We start from the raw sequence: 24,120 nt of genomic DNA, 5'->3' as shown, positions 1-24,120 counted from the left end.
TACAAACATTTAATGAAGCCTGAAAGGGGGGGGGGGTGTGTGGCTAAAACGGAATATTTCTCTCTCTCTCTCTCTCATTTGTCTGCTTAATAAAAGCTATAACAGCATATTACTTAAATATCAAGTTCTGAAAATTGAATTTATAACAAATGATATGAATATGTATCTTTGTATTATCTTGTCAAAGTATAACCACGGCCATCTACATATACATGTAGAAGTCTGCTCAATAAATCATCATGAAAAATAGAAATGACACATAATATATTATTGTATTAAAAATTTAAAATACGAGCGTATAAATGCAAAACGTCCACTGACCTTTGTAATTAATTTTTTTTTCATTAATTTACACGAAATCGCCTTGTCACGGAGATATATGAATGGATGTTACAACCGCTTTAATTCATTCTATAAGTCAGAAGTTTTCCCTGATTTGTTATCAAATAAGAATAAACATTTTTATTTTCCAACTAAAAGAAATATCTTTTACACTTCAGTGTTCGATAACAATTGCAATGTTTTAATGCGATAAAAATCGTGTGATTAAAAACTTTATGTGCATGCATCGTCTTTCTTAGGACAATTTTGGAGAATTTATTTTATTGACTTAAATATTCATTCATTTATTGGTTTACTTATCTATTATTTATTTATTTATTTATTTATTTATTTATTTGGCACCTGAAAATATAATACAAAAAATAGTTTCAATGCAAGGAAAAGATCAGAGGCATTCCGAATATATCGTTCATCTTGCGTTCACCTTTCGTTCAGCATTCACTTTGCGTTCGCGTTTGCGCTCCGTTCGCGTTCAGCGTTTTCACCAAGTTGCATTCAGCGTTCACACATCGTTCACTCACCGTTCGCTCTGCGTTCGTTCAGCGTTCGCTCACCGTTCAAGTGGGAAAGTAGGACGTTTCAGGGACTGTAACTTCATAATAACACTTAAAATTATATTTTTGTCAACAGACAATGAAAAAATATTTAGGTAGACTATTTCAATTAATCGTTGCAGATAAATCATAAAAAGATGACAATTATTTTCCCAATTGTGATTGTGAAAACTTTTTCGTATTTTTAAATGTCAATATGGTTGCGGTTTTATTTTTAGTGAGCAATTGTGACTTCCAACTTCACAAGATGGACGCAGATAGCAGGGATGGGGTAATTGAAAAAAGTAATTGTAATTGAGTGTAATAATAGTTATATTTTTTGAAGTTTTTTGTTATTGAACATTTTTTCAATTACTTGTAATTGAATATAATTAATTACAATGAAAAAAATACCCTTTAATTTCAATTACTTTTCAATTACATTTCAATTACTTTACATAATACATATTATGTATATTTAATAGGAAAAAATTTCCAATACAGTCACCAGGGTTCTCCATGAGCTGTTTTACTGTGTAGGCCCCGACAAAGTAAAAATTTCTCCAACACAGTAATACAGTAATGATTCAGATTTTATGCGTGCAACACAGTAAAAAATTTTGTGACACAGTAAGATCTGTGATAATCAGAAAATCAGAACATAACTGAAACTTTAATCAAACAAATCTACCGTCTTTCAATTTTTAAGGCAGAGCACTTAATAATCTTTTAATTAGGGGGCTTAGTCTTGCTTCTCCTTGCATAATCAATAATTTATTATTGCCTAGACACTCGCTGGACTGTATGCATGAAAGAAAAAAGACAAATAATTTGTTTTCACACTTCCATGTAACCCATAAAACTGTTAGTTGCATTTTTAAATATCATTTCAAAATTTAAAAAAAAAATCATTTTAAATACAACTGTTTATGGTCTTTACTTCAGAACCACGTCTCTAGAATTATGTTGGCACTGCGAGTCAAACATCGTACCATAATCATATAATTGATGTAAATGTATTGTTGAAGAATTTAAAAGCATCCCTAAAACTATTTTGCTATTTTTTAGTTTCTTATTTAAGTTTGGTATTTCGATCAACTGACAAAAATCACGGAAAATTTACTTTTAAAGATCGTAAGTAGTTCGATTGTATGGACCAGAATTTCCTCTGTTCCTCATAGCATGTGTAAAATGTGAAGTTATATATACATATATACATAATTATGCAAAAACAGCAAGGTTTAATATACACGTACATCTTGTAGATATAGTGATACAGGTATACTATATATTTTTTTCAATCATACTTTTTTTTTTCAAGTTGGGGGGGGGGGGGGGTTACAGTTAGTTTTTCTAATAGTGTATTGTAAGTACATTATTATATGGAGACATTCTAAGTGTTTTAAATATCCATTAATTCATTTTGTTATTAATATGTTCAACCATACCATTTCTGTAAAAATTAAGTGATTCAAAAAAGTTGTGTGTGTGCAGGCTTTTGTAATTATAATGAATAATGGTTCAGTTGCGAATTGCATTGCGAAAATATCGCAAATATTAGTGCTTCATGTAAAGCCTGCAACACAGTAAAATTTCTAATGATGGAGAACCCTGAGTCACATTTTACAGTTATTTTAATTTATTCAAAGGAGCCCTTCTGTTTTTCAAAATCTTAAACTCTTTTATATCTCTATAAATGAATTTTATATATTGGCTTGTTTATAAAAATATTAGTTTGTTTTATGATTATAATGCACATAAAGATTTAATACTAATTTAATGTTTATCAAAAATTTTGTTCTACCTCTCATTGGCATAGGCATGAAAACATTTCAATTTTTTGTTGCTTGATTATCAAAAAAGAATAGAAAATAAGTTATGGCCATTAGAGGTGATTTACTAAATTGGTTCACCCTAAAAATGATTAAGAATGCTCTACTATTTATATACATGTACTTCAAAAAAGAAATAAATATTGAATCACTATTTTAACATTTAAACAGACCTTTATATACATGTACACAATTGGTATCTGAAATAGTTATCACATAAAAGAAGTATTATTTGTCAACATTCGCAATTTAAGGTGTGTAGCTTGCCTACCTGTAGCTTAATAAATAATTTTAGAGTATTTTATGGTTGATCCATAAACTCTTGAAAACTTGCTTTTAATCAAATTTTATATACTAAGGCAGTCAATTAATTGATAAATGTACATGTAGGACTAGGTCTTATGTTGATGAATTTAACACACAAACATGACAGACACCTGACATTATTTATTTTAAATACACTGCATTCCCCTAACTTGAATTTACATGTATTTGTTCTTCCAAGGTTTTTGAAAAGGAAACAAAAGTAATTGAAATGTATTTAATTACATTCTTTAAAGTAATTGAGAGTAATTAATTACATTTGTAAAAATCAGTGTAATTGTAATTACAAGTAATTGACAAATTTTTCAATGTATTTGAAAGTAATTCATTACATTTCAAAGTAATTGACCCCAACCCTGGCAGAAAGCATGTTGTTAAATATACTTTGATCAGACATATCTACAAGGTGATTAAATATTAAGTTTCGTTTTGTATATTGACACATATTTAATGGAACTTAATTTGTAAGACATCAATGAGATATATCTTTAATTCTTTATTGTTTATTATTTTTTCTTGGTAAAATAATTTAAAGTTATGAAAATGGCACAGACTTGCTTTAAAACTGATGTAAATTTTATGATTTTGGGGCACTTTTAACTTGAGCCTTAGAATGGTCGATTCATTAACCAGGGCAACCCCAATGGTTCTGAGAAAAAAGTATCGACCTATCATCCAAAACTTACGGTATTCAAATATTTCTTACATTTTTTGTGAATGTGTCAATAACACTTTATATCATTCTCTTTCTATTTCATACAACTTAGCACTGCATTTGCATTGTTACGATGCAAAAGCAATCTCTAATCATGCTAGACATTTCATTCAAATAGAAACATGAAGTGAACATAACATGCTTGACCTTTACGTCTTCTTTAATTGAAAAATAAAGCAGAATACATTCAAATGCTTATTGATTGAAATCCAGACTTCATTTGGTGTCTTAAGGAGAAAAGAGCTAGGTACGTTAGCTAATGTCAACAGGCCCTGCAAAATGCTTAAAAAATAAAGTTTGCGTATCCTCACTAACCATGTATATTTATAAAGTTTATGATCCTAAGTACTTGTATATGTAAATGTTTGGGCGGATCCAAGCTTCTTATGCTGCTATGTAATACCCAAACCGTTTCCGGAAAACAAGCAATTTTCTTCACTTTTCACCCGGTTTTGGGGAAAATTCGATGTGGCCACAAGCATCGGCCACGAAGATATTTTAACCAGAAATACTATAACATAAAAGGGATTGATTTATACAGGTTTCGTTCTGGCCGTGGGCTGTGGCCACATTGAATTTTTGCAAATTCTGATATTATCAGTCGTCTGCTATATGGATCTTGACATGAGGGGAATGGAATATTAGCTTGGTAATTTGATTATATTCATAGAAAGTAAATAACAATTGAATACATGTTTATTTTATAGAAATCTAAATGTTAAAATGCATTATTTTTACTCAGTTGTAAAAAATTCGTATCCGCCACCACCTTTTTAACTTTCGTTTTCATTCCATTTCCAGACAACAATTCGGGAACAAGCAAAACACATGCAAATGTACACATAAAACGTCTAAATTTCTGAAGGTCTGTTGTAAAAAGGTTTAACTGAGATGTTTTTAGGTTGTTAAGTTTATAAAAAGGCATCTTATGTTAATTTTAAGGCAAAAACCTAACGTCTCTAGGTTTTTCATCGAACTCTAAATATAGACGTCCTCATTGTTTACATTGACAACGTACAGCGATGCGCCAAAAGTTTTTCCCATTTTTCAGTCTTTCGTTCGATATTTTACTGTAAACAATACGTTGTTTTATCAAATATTTTGATAAAAAATAATTGAGAATTTCTTATAGTAAGAGAAAACTGTACTCAGATGATTCATTTAGTTAAAAAAAAATCTCAAATTAACGACTTTTTACTTTCTGTAAAAATGCTGGACAGTTTACATGTTTCAATGCACAGATGAATTATTTTAATATTATAGCACTTACACCCTTTCTCCAAAAGCTTAATTAGTACATACTTATACTTAGTATATTTAAAGTATGATAATCTTTCAATGAATTAAATTTATGTACTATCACCTAGAAACGAAAGAAAACATACACCATTTAATATGTTTTATGTCTTCTCAAAAATAATTGAAATGATAATTGAGAACAGTAGAGGCATAAGTATATGATATTTATGGCCCTGAAAACTGAGAAACAATGCCGTTAAAATCAAGGGGGAGAAAGAAGAATAGGGAAATTACATATAACTATTAAGTTTTCCTTCAGAAAAGTTAAGATGAGAATTTTAATAAAATAATATTCAACTAACATGATACTCATTATAATAAAAACTTAGGAATGGGACAGCTTCATATAATTTTGTGAAATTCTAAGATACTGAAAATATTTTTTAAAATTTATTTTATATATCTACAATTTTTTTTTATAAGTCATTTATTTTACACCCTCCCTTTTGTGACAGGAAAAACTCTCCAAAAAATTCATTGATTCTTACTAATTCAAATAATATTAATAATAAAAATTTCTTCCTATGAGATATACATGTATACAATTTGATACTATACAATTATTGCATGACGTGAGGAAAATGTGAAGATTTATTCAGCGAAGAAAAATTATACGAATTTTTTTGGTTGAATAAATCTTCATGCTTCCTTAACATTCATGCAATAGAATTTTTTTAGAAGTATCCTTATTGAAGAAAACCGCCAATTTTGTCATTGCATTCAATGCTACTATTTTAGATTTTGTAATGTCTACTGTTCTCGGGAGTTTCGTCAACGAACGATTTATAAGTATTGTGAGAAAATGCACTTGGTTTTCCTAGGAGGTTAAATATGATGAAAAGCATGACAACGACAGGGAAACATGAAGTTTTATGGCCCGTTACGTGACAATTTAGAACCAAACAGATAACGCGTTGTATAGAATAATTATAATGAGGTATAAAAATAAGATGTATGCGTGTATGTGTGTGTGTAGGGGGAGGGGGAAGGTCGCACTTAGGCTTTTTATAAGCTTATATATCATACTTAAAATCTAGAAAAATCGGGAAGTTAAACTACTTGGCCAGGGGTCTCAAGGTAACCCCCGACCCCGACCCTTGCCTCTGAAATCCCCCTTAACCAACTCAGGTGACATACGTACCAGGAAGATACTAGTATTGTCTTTTGGGTATAGAACATTTTATTGTTACAATATAAAGACTCAGGAGAATTATTTTCAGATCTTAATTTCTTGTTGTTGTTTGCCCCCAAATGATCAACAGCCAGGTTCTAAAGCTGAAACAACGAGAGGAATGAATTCAACATGACGCTGGTTGATGCGTTATTAAAAGTCATGTTTGTTTGACCTTATGCTTACAGTCATTTTGAAAAACCCCGCGTTTCGAGACACTGATAACCTTATCGCTGTACTTTGCATCCAACTTAAGACAATCCAACGTAATAACTTTTTTGTAAAAAAAAAAAAAGAAAAAAGAAAAATCTACATCTTTAAGGTCGCAGATAAGTGCATATGCCCCAGGGTTGAAATGTTACAACCTTTTTATGAAGGGTTGAAAAAATATACCTATCTTATAATAAACCAAGTCAAATCTTAATAAAAATTAAATATGTCATGTATGAGATGAGTCGACCATCTTCATTTTCCGATATTTTTAATATCGATTATTGGAGGGATGATGGATACTGGTATGTTCAGAAAAATCACAAGTAATGCCCATGAAAACAGAACAACGTCCAATCATAAAGTTATGTGTTGATATGGTAAAAACGGCGTCAGAGACATAATTAAGGATTGTTAAAATTACTGGTAATAATCGAAATATTTTTTAGCTCATTTGCCAAAGCAATTCATTATATATTTCACAAAGTTTTGGAAGAAAAGTATTGTCTGAATTCCCCATTGGACAAATTAAATTAAATTTTATCACTACTATTATTTGAATTTACATCAGCTGTTTTGTATGGCTTTGCAAGTTCCCTGTTGGTAAATTAGGAAAATGATTTTAATTTATTCTTTGTTAGTTGACACCTTTGTCTGTGGTCCAATTTCAAAGATCAATTTGCAAGGTCATTGTAAACTTAAAGAAAATGCTGTTGGAAATGATGAAGGCATGTCACCTAGAGCTTGACTCTGACTCAAAGATATGTAATTTAGATCCAGTCTGTATTATATGTATGAATTTTGACAAATAAAAAAGTTAACTTTGACGTACAGTTCACAAGGAACCTTAGGGTCAACTTTGATTTTTTTTTGTTACTAGTATTTGATATACCAATAGTTTACTTTCATTCTCCCTTCCTCCCTTTCTCAGCGCAATAGGATATATTTTTACTTTAAACAAAACCTTGGAGTAACTCAGAATTTCAGGATTCTGAAGTCAGTGAATTTTACTAGATATTTCTTAAGGGGAAGAAGGACCTTTAGCTGAAAAATTACTTGACATTCAATTTTTTTTATATTTTGTATATTTCTTATTAAGGAGGTTGGATCCTGCCATCAAAAGTAATGAGAATTTTTTATCAAGTATATTTTTAGAATTTATACACATAGCTTAATTAAAAATCAAAACAAAAAATGGGGGTCAATGCGCTTCTTTTGGCGCTACAGAGCATTTAGTTTGACCTTTTTGTACTGTAAATACGTCTTACACATAAATCAATTTTTAAAGTTTTTACTCCAATATTTTTTATTCAGATAAATTATGGGAACAAACACAGCCTTATTTCATCTTGAATAGACACATTAAAATTTTTGACAACGGAAAAATTTTCAAATTACTCCGCATGTTCAATTATTTGACCTTTTTGCACTCAAAAAATTTCATTTCTCTGGCATTAAAAATTTAACAAGCAAAAAAATAATTTGAAAGTAATGACATTTTACTGAATTTAAGAAGAATGGTTAAAAGTATCTTATATATTCAGAAAATAAAATAAAAAGTGGGGGTCTGTGATGTTAATTTTTCAATATTACTAAAATAGTGCTAATTTTAAGCTTAAAATAGGGATTTTTTTTTTCTTGATTTTCACAATATATTTGATATATTTATGAAATATGATGATAGAATTCATGACAGTTTATTTGAAATATAATTTAGGACCAGTATAAAACAGTTCACTACACAAAATAACCCTGTGTGCAGGCTGCATGGAAAAATATGAATCCAAACTTAACATACTTTAAATACTTCGAAAGAGAAAAAATTATCATTTTCTTCCTAAAAAAATCTTCCGCCACAAAACATAGTTCCTCACTTAATGCATTTGGTATGGAATTTAATCATGGAGTTTTAACTGAATATAGTTTAATTGGCATTGTAGAATTCAAATTTATTGTAAGAATCAAAACTTTATGCAGAATTTTTGAAATATAGGTTAAGACATTAATCTGCTCAAAAGCTCAGGAGCGAACCTCGTTAAGTATGTCCCACATATCTTAAAGCAGTTATATCATTAGGTTTCTTACCTTATTTTAGAGATACTGATTGACAAATACTATGTCCTACAGAATCTAAGTGGAGTTTTAATCCTCTATGTTTCCGGGCTCATTACTCTGTCCATAATTGGATTTTTAAAGCAGATATAAAAAATTTGTAAGTGAACATGTATCTTTTAAAATATTTCAGAGTATGAATTGGGTTTAAAATTCGAAAAGGCAAGTTTCATCTATCACACTGCATCTGGATAGGGAAAATTACGAATTTTTAAGACAACTTAAACAACAAAAAACGTAATTTACAAAAAATCCTATCATTCAATATTTTTAAATTTACGTTGAAATGCAAGTCCTTCAAATTATTGATTAACTGTAAAAATTTCGAATGGTGAAGCTGACCTCAATATTTCACAGGACATCATTAAAGACGACATAAGCAGGACAAAAACTTGTCATGTTTACATTTCTCGAGTACGGGAAAAACCAACTATGATGTCACACGTAAGCTAAATAAGCGAAATAAGATATACATACATAAGATTTCCGTCATCAGCCATGAAAAAATAATTTTTGTGTTCCCCGTTTCTCAAAATACTTCATCATATACTGATTATGACCTGTTTTTACATAATAATACCGTCCTTGTATTCACCGAGTATGATCTTGCTGTACTAGCAGATCGTGTATGACATCACCGACTTGTTGGATGCGCAGTTTACATTATTCCGTCATATTCCGTCACCTTACGAGGTACGAATCGGCCGAGGTGTGCCGAGTGGAGCAGTTTAAAGAAACAGAGGAGTGGATCAATCTTTTTTCATAATTTGTTAATGTTTACAACAATGTTAAACTTTTTATTTTTTTAATATAAGATGGTAATTAAAGAAAAAAAATGTCAAAAATTTATACAAGAACTGATGCTTTAAACGTTTTGCACGTATATGAATGTAGACTATGACGTAGTTTAACAAAGTCATGTGACCATGTGTCCTTCATCCCCTTAAGTTGCAGGCACGTAGTATCGGTTCTGAAATGCGGGGGGGGGGGGGGGGGGGGGGGGATCAAACTTGAAAATCCCATTTCGTGGGAGGGAGGTCCAACTTCTCAACTTCTTCCACATCATTTTTTTTCATACATCACCACATAACCCTGCAACAAAAAGTGGGGGAAGAGAGCTACTAGCCCTTCAATAGACATTTTCGATAGAAAAGGAAATGTTCAAAAAAAATGTGACAGCCCCTTCCCCACCCCCACCCCCAATACTTCGAGCCTGAGTTATTATTACATCCTGGTGATATAATTCTGTATTATTTTGCTGCCCATTGATCTCTTTTGCATGAATAATTTAATACTGTTTTAAAATTGTATTGATTAATCTCAAAATGGGCGATTTTCAGTATTATAAAACTATAATATGAACTTTAGTGCAAATAGGTCAAAATTAATGCTAATTAAAAGTAAGTTATATTTCCTCATTTACTATTCTTGTTTGTTAATAAAAACTTCATTTCAAGGATCTTTTTGCATTCTCTATCTATTTTTTTTAAACATTCCTGAAAAAATAAATTTATTTGTGGAGAAAAACAGACTGCACATTATGCAAGCAATTTTGACTGCAGTTATGATATTCAGGTATATCGATACTATGGAGGTCATTTATTCTTTAAAACATTATTTTTTGTGCAATTTTTCTTTGAAGTAAATAAACTATGCAATGTAAACATTTTAATGTAAGATTTTTTACGTATAATATACATTGATACATTAAATTAAGTTGTATTTGAATGTTCTAAATTGACAGCAATAATGACGTCATTGTGCTCAAAGCGGTTAAATGCAATAAAATACATTCCATTTTTAAAGGGCTATTGCAACTAAACTATAAAAGTTAGATAAAAATTGTTGATATATTTATAAAGTGTACATCCTCAACTCATTTCTTTATAATTATTTTAAATTTTCAAAGAAGGGCCGATTTTCACTACTAACGTACCTGGCTCTTTGAAAGTTTGTCAAAACATGCATATTTTCTCTGGAAATTGAGTGCTTTTGTTTGAGCTTATATTCATATCTATTTAGAATTTTGTCTTTTTAAAACTTGAAGTTAAATACAATGAAACCTTTTAGCCTTTTTTTGATTAAGAGAAGAAGATAATTTAATATGTTTAACAATATTATGATCGGTAATCAATCGATGCCATTATCACAGGTGGTGCTGGCTGTGATTCTATAATTCGTTTCCGGTTACATAAAACGTTTACAATTTCAGATCAAGGAGAATAAAAAACTTATTAGTGTGAAGATGACCTTAAGGCTAATTTAATTGTAAAACATTGTTTGCATAATTATCTTTAAAATATTTAGGTAAATGTTCATAATTTATTACATTAAGTAACTACATGGAATATATTTTGTTTAAAAACGCAATCTCTTAAAAGAACAAAAAAAAAACAAACAATAATATTTATAATTAATTTTACAATATTAACTTATATAGCTATAAGTATCCTACAACATACAAAGAGTTACTTTTTTATTTAATTCAAAAGTTTACTTGTGAAGAATAATATATTGACAGACAAAATATTACCCCCCCCCCCTTTTTTTCACTTTTATTCGTAATTTTAAAAAAAGTTTGACCCGAGAAAACTCTACAACCCGACGAAAATGCATGAGAAGGGATGTCTCTTTAAAATAAAACTTTCAGCCGTAGGGTATGTCTGTGCATTAAACTCAAAATAAGCATCTTTTTCTATGTTTGTCACTGCATTAATATGGATGGACATGCAAAGCCACTTTTCCAATGCATAAGCTCTTCTGGTCTTCTATCTCAGTGCACCAGCCAAAAATTCTCAGATTATTTGATTCTTTGTAACCTAGTTTAAGTTTCTCTTTTCTCTCGATTCATTAAAATAAATGAAAATCAAGTGAACCTTTTGGTCTGTCTTGGCCATGAACCATCATCATTTTTTTGCTCTATGACAATAACTTGTCCAGCGTACAGTCCAGCTTCCTGTAGAGTCTGTTCTTCTTTATTGAGATGTTCATAAGTATTACTCATATATTTGTTCCATAGTCGAACTTCTTTATTTTCTGATATATTGAATTTTTTTTTAATCACTTTTTCAACATCACCTGTAAGAGAAAAAAAGTATTATTTAATTTCAATTCCTACAATGGGCCTTGAGAGTCACCTGAGTGTAATGCAAAAAGTTTTCTTCTGAAACATCTTGACTTCAAGCTTCCCATGTTTCTCTGTTATCTATTTATGGTACAAACTAGATGTGTCATTATAATGCAAATTCCTCCTTTAACAACCCTCTATACACCAGGGGAAAATATTTTTGGGACACTGAGAAAACTATATCTTGTGTTAAGGTTTAAATATTAAGTTTATCTATCACATTTTCAAAATAGGGTTCTTTGCATTTACCCCCAGGAAAAATGTTCAAAGACTATGAAGTACTGATGAACAGAAATCATTATTGTTTACTTAAGTTGGCAAAATACCTGCAAAATGAAGTGTTTAATCTATTCATCTTGGCCTATCAAAATGTTATAAATGCTTGATTTGAGCACAAATTAAGTAATAAACTGTACATTTCAATTTATTTTATTCTTAATAAAAGGGCAGATAACTCTATCTGCATAAAAATACCACAAAATCAGAACTCTTTAGTGTGCAGTGTATAGAGGGCTGGCTCTTAATATTCAGAAGCTGAAAATATTTTGAAATTTCCAAATATATGAATTAACAATGGGTGGAAATGAAACAAATATGACTGCCGTCATGAGAAAAGGGCCCTTAAGGTCAAAATTTCACAAAATGACTTTCTGGTAAATTTTGATAGCCTGACTCTTTCTGAATGCAAAAATACATTACCTTTAAAAATATCTTATTTTTTCACTATTTTATGATCATTTTAGTAAGGCGCATCGAAACAATGTTGACGTTATTCCATGAAGACGTAATGATGTCACGAGTGTAAATTTCGGTTTTAAATTATTCAAATAAACTTAATAATACGTATAAACTCTAGCCGATATTTGATTTCTTCTTCCAAGTTACTAGTTTGTCAATATAAACCCTGAAGTTACCTTTGTTCTAACATGTTTACAATTCTAGAGGCAGATCCAGTTACATGGATTTGGAAAAAGGGGGGGGGGTGGGGGGGGGTGGGGGGGGTGGGGGGCTAGGCAGGCTCTAGAAACGGATTATGTTCATTCGAAAATAAAATGCATGTACTGTACAATTCCATACTAAGCATTCTATTCTAGCTCAATTAAAGAATATATAAAGCACTTGTACATTAAAATATAAAAAAAAAATCTATACAATTCTGGAGTAAGGGAAGATCCAAACCAAACAAAAGCATGCGTATTCTCTGTATCAGAGATGAATTCTAATGGACAAAATATCACGTCATGATTTGTAAAATTGTTTCCAAAAAGGTTTATCCGTAGTATGTGAAAATCATATATTAAAATATTTGTTATCTATTTAAAATTCCAAGCACATTTTCTTTTGTATACGCTGAAAAAAAATTAAATTTTCATTGTTCATACAAATTTGTTTCTGCGCCTGCCTGATGGAGTAGAAACAGAAAATAGAGGCACAAAATCAGGTCTTAGGATTGTCTCATAAAAGTTGAGCCCGTGTATGAAAATTGATACGTGTGTCAACTTATTTCTCTTTACAAGTAAATCATATGTTATCAAAAGCTGTTATAAATGCCTCTGTCCTTTATTTTCTTTCTTTTTTTTTCTTTCCTTTTATTTTTTTATTTTTGTTTTTTTTTTGTTTTTGCTTTTTTTTTTTTTTTGCCTTTGCTATCTTTAATCATTACTGTGAAAATTCAAATATTTTTTTTGTAAAAGGGCCGCTACTGTAATCTCAAAATGAAGTTTCTGTAATAAATGTTTCTAAATGCGATCACATATTAATTCTTACCTGCCGAACATAGAAAAATAGTCGGCAATCACCTGTAATGGTTTAGCTAATAAACGCTGAAAGGTGTGCATGTGTGCGTGCATATTTTTGATCCATTTCTTAATTTCATTTATTCACAAAAATTAAATTCTTCCTTACATATTTCACAGGCATCAAAGTTTTAAAAGAAGAAGCAACAGAATTTATTAAACCTCATAATAATTGTTCTATGTAAGCGTTATCTGATTGGTTTCAGACAGCCAAGTGACAAGGCCATAAATTTTTATATATCCCTGTCGTCGTCATGCTTTTTGTCAACGATTTCGACTCGGGAAATATGATTTTTCGACTGAATAAATCCTCATATTTCTCAGATGATCATGAAATAAAAGTAGAATGCATGCTAGGAATTCATTGTTTTGAGCTGGCAAATGAAATATGGTAGTACACAGAAAGAAACAAATATAAAGCTATATTTTCAATAGTTCCGTCTTTTAACTCTCCGGTTGTCTATTCTAATTTCTTCGTGCAGATCAACAAGCTACAGACCAGCAGCTACAAAGTTGTATGTGAAAACCCGTCTCCTTTTTAGCTCAAATCATTACCAGTTCTCTTATTCATTTTTTTTAAAAATTTTTCCAATGATGTAGATTTCTTGATCAATGACGGATCCAGTGCCAGGTGAGCCCCCCCCCCCCCCCCCCCGGTTTGTATTTTTTTTTTTTTAAGTTTGTTTGTAAAAACACCTCTTATTTGTTAGAATTCGTCAGTTTCCGGGGGATTTGCCCCCGGACCCCAGCAGGGCCTTGCTCTGCACCCACTGGAGGCTTCAATGCAGCCCCCAGAACCCCTGCCTTCTACTGCGCCCCCTGTTATGAAATTTCTGGATCCGCCACTGTTGATTGTCTTTGTTGAGCTTGCGGTTGATGTTAAAATTGACAATTTGAGAATTTTCATATCATTTTGAATGACACCCATGACCACTTAAGCTTGTCTCTAGTACTTTTTCTATTTCTACCAAAGGTTGTCGTCATATCACCATTTATCCGAAGTAAATTTCTTGAAAACCTAATGTATTGTTTCTTCTGTTTCATACATTTTTCAAGAATAAAACTACTATCGAGGTGACTGTTGTTTACTTACTTGGGGGGGGGGGGGGGGGAGGGGAGGTTTCCACCTTAACTGTATTTAATTCCTAAACAAAATGCAAGTTCAACTAGATGCTGTCATGAGACAGTAATACCCGCACTAAGGTGTTTGCCTCTAAATGCACACTCCTTCATATTGGGCTTACCAAGGAAAAAGTCCAAATAATTCTATAATTTACACAGTACATGTATTCGTCAAATCGAGCATAAAATGCTCAGGTGACCATGTGACCCATGAACCTCTTATACGCATTTCATATACTTAATTCATTACCAGTCTGAAATAACAGAATTTAATTAATGATGTAAATTAGGTTTTGATAAAAGGGGGGGGGGATATATATTTTTGGCCCATAATTGGAACTTTTTAAATTTACTTTCTCAACAACAAATAATATTATTTTAGTACAAAGCATTTTTCAATAAATTTATCAAAATGTGCAAACTTTTTTTAGTATTTGATTAGGCAAAAACCTCCTTGAAAAGCCATAACCAATCAATTTTGTCACCCCCCCCCCCCCCCAACACACATACACACAATTTGCCTGTTTTTGGAAATAGGCCTAGATGGCAAAGTTATGTTAAAACATTGTTTGTTATGATAATTTAAAATTTGTTCTTGTACTGTACATGTATGTGAACACCTTTTTGAAAATTTCTACATCACATTGGGCTTGCGTCACCCTACTAGTACTAGTACTAGTTTTACCATTATCATTTTTAGATTGCACATGCCATGTGACATGCTGCAGTGTTACATGTATATCAGTGGAAATTAATTCATTTTGTGTTTTAATAGGATTATATTTCATGAAGTTGACAGGACCTATGACAGTCGGTAAGTACAAGTTTAAGTATAGATTGGGGTAAAATAAACCGAAATGCAAATGGTTAGGTTAAAGTTTAAAAAGGATCAAAGATCATCGGCAATCTCCTATGCAGAGTTGTCGTTCGTTTCTCTCTCAGACACTGAATGTATGAGCTAGCCGATGGTAGAGAGTGGATCATCGGATGCCACAATAGACGAATTTCACATTCTGAAGAGTTATCTCCCGTTGTCGACATTACATTCAGTGTTACAGGCACAGATCCGGGAATTTTTTTCCGGGGGGGGGGGGGGGGGGGGAGGGGGGTCCACACCTCAGTCAAAAAAATTCCAGCCCAGAATTTCCTGAGGAGCAAAAAAAAACAAACAAACAAACAAACAAAATAAAAACAATGATGGTGGGGTCCATGTTTCTAAAGGGGGAGGGCATCCAAAGTCATTTTTTATTTGCTTCTGTAAATCAGTATATAGCCCTATTTAAATAACTCTGCAAATTCCAGGGGGAGGGGGGTTCCAATCTCCCTAGCCGCTCCCTGTCCCTGAAATGACAAATGATCATGTGACTCCTAAATAGACTAAAACTTTTCCATTTGACTATACATAATTTTGTTTCTTGTGTTACTATGTTATGTACATCTAATGGTTTAAGGTTATGAACCCCTGGAGGTCATCCCCACTCTCTTAATGAACTGGAAATGTTCATAATATGACTACATCAAATTAAATAAAAGTGCATCAATGATAAGATTACTTGACATTTCATTCATGAATTTGGGTCAACCCATGTGCCCTCCTAGAAATAGGAATGAAAATCATTCAAAGAGATGGACCATTAAGCAATTTGTATATATTCACATTTTTTTAATGTCAAACCAAAGTATTAGACTAGTTTGCATACATGAACAAAAAGGGGTCTGGGAAGGGGAAGGGGCAAGGGGAAGGAGTTATCTCTTTACGTCTTAATTGTTGAAAACTCCTAAAATGAATGTTAACCTCAAATCCGACTTGTACGTCTTCATTATTTTTAAGTGGTAGTGTCTCCGTATGAGTGAAAAATTCCCAAGAGGGACATCTTGAATCAGAAATGATGATATAAATATTTTAAGAATGATTAAGAGTTGAAAAGGTTGTGCATTTTAAAATTCACTAAGCTCTGTGGTTGAATTAGCTATACCAGTTTAGCTTATTTTGCTACTCAAAGCACCTTGATTAACTATTTTTAATCATACTGTTTTCTGAAATGTGAAGTTTTTTCAACATGGATACAAGTCATACCTTTTCAGCTTCTGAAAACAATGCATGAAAAAAAAAACTGCTTTTCAAATACTGTAACTCTTTCCAAGTACTTGTGATCATCAGTTTTTAGCTCACTTGAGTTTTTCTGGTTTTCTGATCACATTTTGTTTGTCATCCATCTGTCTGCCTGTAAACTTTTCACATTTTTGTCTTCTTCACTATAGAACTGCTGGGCCAATTTCAACCAACCCTGCCACAAAGCATCTTCGGGTAAAGGGGATTCAAGTTTGTTCAACTGAAGGGTCACACCCTCTTTCAAGGGGGGATAATCAAGAATTAGTGAAAATTTGGTGGTATCATTTTAAAAAAGTCTTATCAAGAACCACTGACTGGGCCCAAAAAGTTGAAACTTTCTTTACATAGACTTAGTGTAGCTTCAAATTTGTTCAAATTATGACCCACTGGGGTAGGGTGGGGCCACATATGGGGATCCAATGATTTACATAGAAAAATGCAGGGGATTTTTTTCCATCATAAATCTTCTTCTCATGAACAGCAAGGGCATTATTGTCATCCGTTTTCGCAAAAGGGACCTAGGGGACATTAAATCTCATTTGTCTGTCAGTCTGTCCGTTTGTCAGTCTGTCCGTCTGTCACAATAAATTTAACCTTGGTCATAACTTCTGAATAATAAGAGGTAGGGCTTTCATATTTCACATGTACATTACCTACAAGAACTTTGTAAACATACCATGATTTTTGAACCCATGACCTTGACCTTGAAGTTTGACCTACTTTTCCAAAAATTTAACATTATTTTCAATTGATCATTTTGAAGGAGAAAAGATAGGGCGTTCATATTATACATGTATATTACCTGTGACAAGACCTTTCTATATATATCATGACTTTTGACTCTGTGACATTGAACTTGAAGTTTAACCTACTTTTCAAAAATGTTATATTTCCTTATAACTTTTGATTGAGAAGGGATAGGACTTTCATATTTGACATGTACATTACCTGTAACAAGATGTGATATGATTTTTTTACCCCTTGACCTTGATGTTTTACCTAATTTTCAAAAATTTTAACTTTGGTGATTACTTTTGAATGACATATGATAAGGCCTGTATATTTGAAACAATATGTCATAAATAATGGCATCCCATCCACTAGGACACAGAAAGCAGGGGACCACAATTCTTTGAATTTGCTTGTTAGTCATTTTGATGTGGAAACATCCTCATATAGTGTAGATTCAAGTTTTTTATGCCCTGCCATGAATATGGCCGAGGCATATAGTGTTTGTCATGTCCGACTTCAATAAAACGTCATATGCTGATACATACTGATGTAAGCTTTTCAACTGCATCAAAATTTTTGACCTTGACTTTTCCTTTGACCTTGACCTTACTTTTCTTAAATTAGTGTCTAGATCAGTTTTGAATAAACAATTCAAGATATATTTATCAAACTTCATATGCTGATATATACTGCTGAGAGATATCAATTGCATCAACTTTTTTGACCTTGACTTTTCCTTTGACCTTGACCTCACTTTTTTAAATTAGTGTTTATCTACGTTTTAAATAAACCATTTCTGATATTTTTATTGAACTTCTATGCTAATAGTAAATACATACTGATATAAGCTTTTCAACTGCATCAGCATTTTGACCTCAACCTTTCCTTTGACCTTGATCTCTCTTTTCTCAAATAAGTGTTAAGCTCAGTTTTAAATAAATCATTCAAGATATTTTTATCAAACATAATATGCTGATATGTATTAGTGAGAGCTATTCAACTGAATCAAAAACTTTTCACCTTGCACTTTCCTGTGACCTTGACCTCCCTTCTCTTTAATTTGTATTTTGCTTAGTTTTAAAGAAACAATCTAAGATAATTTTATTTAAGCATGCACTTATACATAATTTTGTGAGAATTTATCATCTATATCCATTTTTTTTTAGATTTTAGTTTCAAATTTAAAGAAACTGTTCAAGATATTCTCATCAAACTTCATACACTCATACAAATTTTCATGTTGCATTATAGTAATATACATTTGGCGGGGCATTTATGTCCTATGGACATATTTCTAGTTTTCAAATCATGACCTCCGAGGATAGGGTCAGGCCACAATAAGGGATCAAAGTTTTATAGAGATTTAAAAGGGAAAAAAATCTTCAAAATTCTTCTTTTTAAGAACAACAAAAGCATGATTAATATGGAAACATTCCCAAGAAGTGTAGATTCAAGTTTGTACAAATCATGACCCAATGGGTTAAGGAGGGGCCATTTTTTTCCTGCCCCTATTTGCTATCCACATGGAAATGCAAATTTTAAAACCATTTTACACATCCACAGGACAAAATCAATCATCTTCCAAATGATCATGATTTAAGGCTAGTGCATAAAATATAAGGGAAGTTCTGGGAACCAGGATGTTTAAACATGTTAAATATTTTTTTTTAAAAATTTGACCCCCATTTGACCCCCAGGGGGAAAATAAGAATTCCGAAACCTTACTGCACATCTTTAGGACACCACCAACCATCTCCCAAAAGATGATTAGGCTACTGTGTAAAATGTAAGAGGAGTTCAGGGAACCAGGGGTTTTTTGCATAAAAAACATCATTTTTCGACCCCCATTTGACCCCATCGTGAAAATGAAAATTCCGAAACCTTACTGCACATCTATAGGACACCACCAACCATCTCCCAAAAGATGATTAGGCTACAGTGTAAAATGTAAGAGGAGTTCAGGGAACCAGGGGTTTTTTGCATAAAAAAACATCATTTTTCGACCCCCATTTGACCCCATCGTGAAAATGAAAATTCTGAAACCTTACTGCACATCTACATGACACCACCAACCATCTCCCAAAAGATGATTAGGCTACTGTGTAAAATGTAAGAGGAGTTCAGGGAAACTGGGGCTTTTTGCCTAAAAAACGTCATTTTTCGACCCCCATTTGACCCCCAGGGTGAAAATGAAAATTCCGAAACCTTACTGCACATCTACATTACACCACCAACCATCTCCCAAAAGATGATTAGGCTACTGTGTAAAATGTAAGAGGAGTTCAGGGAACCAGGGGCTTTTTGCCTAAAAAACGTCATTTTTCGACCCCCATTTGACCCCCAGGGTGAAAATGAAAATTCCGAAACCTTACTGCACATCTACAGGACACCACTAACCATTTCCCAAAAGATGATAAGGCTACTGTGTAAAATGTAAGAGGAGTTCAGGGAACCAGGGGCTTTTTGCCTAAAAAACGTCATTTTTCGACCCCCATTTGACCCCCAGGGTGAAAATGAAAATTCCGAAACCTTACTGCACATCTACAGGACACCACTAACCATCTCCAAAAAGATGATTAGGCTACTGTGTAAAATGTAAGAGGAGTTCAGGGAACCAGGGGCTTTTTGCATAAAAAACGTCATTTTTCGACCCCCATTTGACCCCCAGGGTGAAAATGAAAATTCTGAAACCTTACTGCACATCTACAGGACACCACTAACCATCTCCAAAAAGATGATTAGGCTACTGTGTAAAATGTAAGAGGAGTTCAGGGAACCAGGGGCTTTTTGCATAAAAAACGTCATTTTTCGACCCCCATTTGACCCCCAGGGTGAAAATGAAAATTCCGAAACTTTACTGCACATCTACAGGACACCACCAAACATCTCCCAAAAGATGATTAGGCTACTGTGTAAAATGTAAGAGGAGTTTGAGAAATAAGAGTGTGACAGACGGACGGACAGACGGAAGGACGGACAGACATGAGTAACAACAATATACCCGAACTTTCTTTAGAAAGTGCGGGTATAATTAATTTCAAGCTGACTTTCATTAGAACAAATTAAACAACAAAATAGAAAAAGGTAATTGTTATCAAAGAATAATACTTTTTTCGATATTTATGATAACAATGTACTTCAACTTTTGTTAAAGCAAATACTTCGTATTATGAAATTCATCAGCAATTTTGTGCATGATTTATTGTTTTTTGGGGATCATCTAATTTCACCGCTTATTAGTTCTCGATTTGAGCTTTCTTACATGTACAAGTAAACAATGGATACGAAAATCCTGTGGAAAAGACACAAAAAACTTTGAAAACATTCGATAGTGCAAGTTTTAATGCTATGTACACATGTTTATTATGCCCGATTTCAAATCTTACATATTTACCAGAGACATACGCACATCACTTTTCTTTGATCCTTAGGCAGTATAATCAAAGGGGAGAGGGACCCCCCCCCCCCCCAATTTTTCCCTGAGAATTTTCTCATGCTGTTAATTATTTTCAAACGACGCCACACACTTGAACTGGTCTAACTGCGCTTATTGATATGATGAGCAATGGAATAAAAATAAAATATGTCATAACATTATTACAATATATTTTTCCAAATGAAAGAAGCATTTTTACTTTTAAACAATGCATACATGTATATGTGCATTGAGTGCCCCCCCCCCCCCCTCTCTCCCTCTGAAAAAAAAAATAAATGTATGTACTAACTAACTTTCAGTACTAAGACTAATTAATACATCAATGTATAAGTCGAATATAAGCATTTTCAAATAGCTCAGTCAAAAAAAAGAAAAAAATATATATACTAGTATATATCTGTAGCCTTGCATCATATATAGATGTCGCTTTCAATCGCTCTATCTGATAATGCGTTCAACATAACGTTTGGATTACGAGATACAGAATATTTACACAGAAAACTGAATAAATATATGTACTAAATGGTAAAAATGTTATTTATTAAAATTTTCCACTTCGAAATTCATATGATTTTATTTTTTTCACACCAGGAAATCCAGTTTTATTTCATTCTATTTACACTTGTATTTCTACAACCAGAAGTCTCTGACGAGACTGTAGCTCTACTGGTTGTATTTATAAAGGAAGATAAAAGTAGCACTTGGACTTGAAACTTTGCAACAGCAATAAACAGAATAATGATCCTTGGTTTAGTCTCTTTTGTGGCAAGATTTATTATTATATCAGACTAAAACTGTAGGAGGAGTAGCCTTTTAAAACAATTTTACAGAAATTTTGATTTAAGTAACCATGACAACATCATTCAACAAAATCAAAAAACAATAACACCAATTATGTATCTCTGTAGTCTACTTGTATGCCACATTATACTGAAATCAGACAAAAAGTGTAGGAGGAGTAGCGTTTTGAAAGTATTTCAAGAAAATTTCTATTTTTAGTAACCATGGCAAAAATGTTCATCGAAATCCAAAACTGGTACAGAGAATAATGTATCTTAGTGTAGTTTACTTAAGTGCTAAGTAATACTAAAATCAGACCAAAACTGTGGGGGTAGCATTTTGAAGGTATTTCAAGGAAATTTCTATTTTGAGTAACCATGGCAAAAATGTTCATCGAAATCAGAAAATCAATACAAAGAATTATGTATCTTAGTATAGTCTACTTGTGTGCCAAGTTATATTGAAATCAGATCAAAACTGTAGGAGGAGTAGAATTTTGAATGTATTTCACAGAAATTTTTATTTTTAGTAACCATGGCAACACCATTCATTGAAATCAAAAACCGATACACAGAATTATGCATCTTAGTATAGTCTACTTGTGTGCCAAGTTATATTGAAATCAGATCAAAACTGTAGGAGGAGTAGCATTTTGAAAGTATTTCACAGAAATTTTTATTTTTAGTAACCATGGCAACACCGTTCATCGAAATCAAAAACCGATAAACAGAATTATGTATCTTATTATAGTCTACTTGTGTGCCAAGTTATATTGAAATCAGATAAAAACTGTAGGAGGAGTAGCATTTTGAATGTTTTTCACAGAAATTTCTATTTTTAGTAACCATGGCAACACCATTCATTGAAATCAAAAACCGATACACAGAATTATGCATCTTAGTATAGTCTACTTGTGTGCCAAGTTATATTGAAATCAGATCAAAACTGTAGGAGGAGTAGCATTTTGAAAGTATTTCACAGAAATTTCTATTTTTAGTAACCATGGCTTAACACCGTTCATTGAAATCAAAAACCGATCATCAGAATTATGTATCTTAGTATAGTCTACTTGTGTGCCAAGTTATATTGAAATCAAATCAAAACTGTAGGAGGAGTAGCATTTTGAATGTTTTTCACAGAAATTTCTATTATTAGTAACCATGGCAACACCATTCATTGAAATCAAAAACCGATATACAGAATTATGTATCTTAGTGTAGTCTACTTGTGTGCCAAGTTATACTGAAATCAGACCAAATCTGTAGGGGAGTAGCATTTTGAAAAATTGACGACGGACACCTTACTATCGCATAAGCTCTTCTGGTCTCTGACCAGTAGAGCTAAAAACGCAGTCAACAAAATTTACTTCCGTGTTTACATTACCGCGACTTTGACGTCGTTTTCTGAGCATTGTGACATCAAAAGATAAGGGCCCTTTTCTCATGACGGCAGTCATATAGAATATCAAATAGCTGCTTTTGTTTTCTTTAATCGGTTGCTGATATCACAATTAACATACTTAAGCTGCATGAAAATGGTGAGGATCATTATATTGACACTATCAGATTATGATACCACTATCAGATTTTATCATTAAATTTCATGATTTTACTTACTATGAATCATCCATTTTACTTTCTTGTAACAATTAAGGCTTAAAACAATTTACAAGAAACCTGACATATTTTTATTGCAACACATTCACATACAGCAACATGCCAAGCTAAATACACTAAATGGTGGACATCAACATAAAAACTTCAAAACAGATTATAAACATCTATTTAAGGAATGAAGCTAATCTTTACCTAGTATGTCATATTATTTAAAATATCTTTGGCCAGTTAAGGCTTTATAAACCATGAAGTGCACTAGGAGTGTCATTCATTAAATTTTTCTGAGATATTGATCAAGCAATTGCAACTGTAACTTTTCACTGACCAATCATTTTTGTGACTGGAGATGTGCATGTTGTGTTGAATTTCAAAAGCAGCATCATTCATACCCCAAATCATAGGACTTATAATCACTTAATTGAGAAAGAAATTGCCCCAAAAACTTTAACCTGGTCACTCGTCTGGATAATGTAGGAATTCAGCATCCATACAAATGTAGCAAGATTGGTGGTAGTGGTGAATAATTGGAGAAAAATCATAATCGATAATCAGTTGTAATCGGAAACACATAATCGATTGATAATCGGCTATAATCAAGTTTTTCCCTTTCAAATAAAATAAGAGACTCCTTAACATGTTAAATCATAATTATCATAAAAACAACATTTGTATCTTGTATATTCAGAGTTAAACAAGTATAAAAAAAAAAAGTCTATAATTTATATAAAAAAAACAAAATAATTTTTCAGTTAATTTGTTTAATGACAAAGTATTCTAATTATTTATTTTCTCTCCGTAAAATTCAAAATAAGAGTTTAATTCCTGTATGAAGCTTCATTAAAAATGAAAGAAAAAGTGAG

General features: G+C 32.1%; 1 protein-coding gene across 2 annotated transcripts in view; it reads right to left on the bottom strand.

Moving 5' to 3' along the window:
* The window catches only part of LOC133195809 (ubiquitin carboxyl-terminal hydrolase 15-like), a 427,782-nt gene that overhangs the window by 276,741 nt on the left and 126,921 nt on the right, over positions 1-24,120 (bottom strand). For both annotated transcript variants that reach the window (XM_061331759.1, XM_061331760.1), the window contains exon 5: positions 11,415-11,616. In XM_061331759.1, coding sequence (XP_061187743.1) covers positions 11,415-11,616 — 202 coding nt within the window. The remainder of the gene's footprint in view (positions 1-11,414; positions 11,617-24,120) is intronic.

Source organism: Saccostrea echinata, unplaced genomic scaffold (assembly GCF_033153115.1).
Source record: "Saccostrea echinata isolate AGI-Se365-2 ecotype Australia unplaced genomic scaffold, CSIRO_AGI_Sech_v1 ptg000029l, whole genome shotgun sequence".
NCBI classification, from domain to species: Eukaryota; Metazoa; Mollusca; class Bivalvia; order Ostreida; family Ostreidae; genus Saccostrea; species Saccostrea echinata.
The sequence above is the reverse complement of the archived record's forward strand: the minus strand, read 5'-3'. Positions and strand labels throughout refer to the sequence as shown.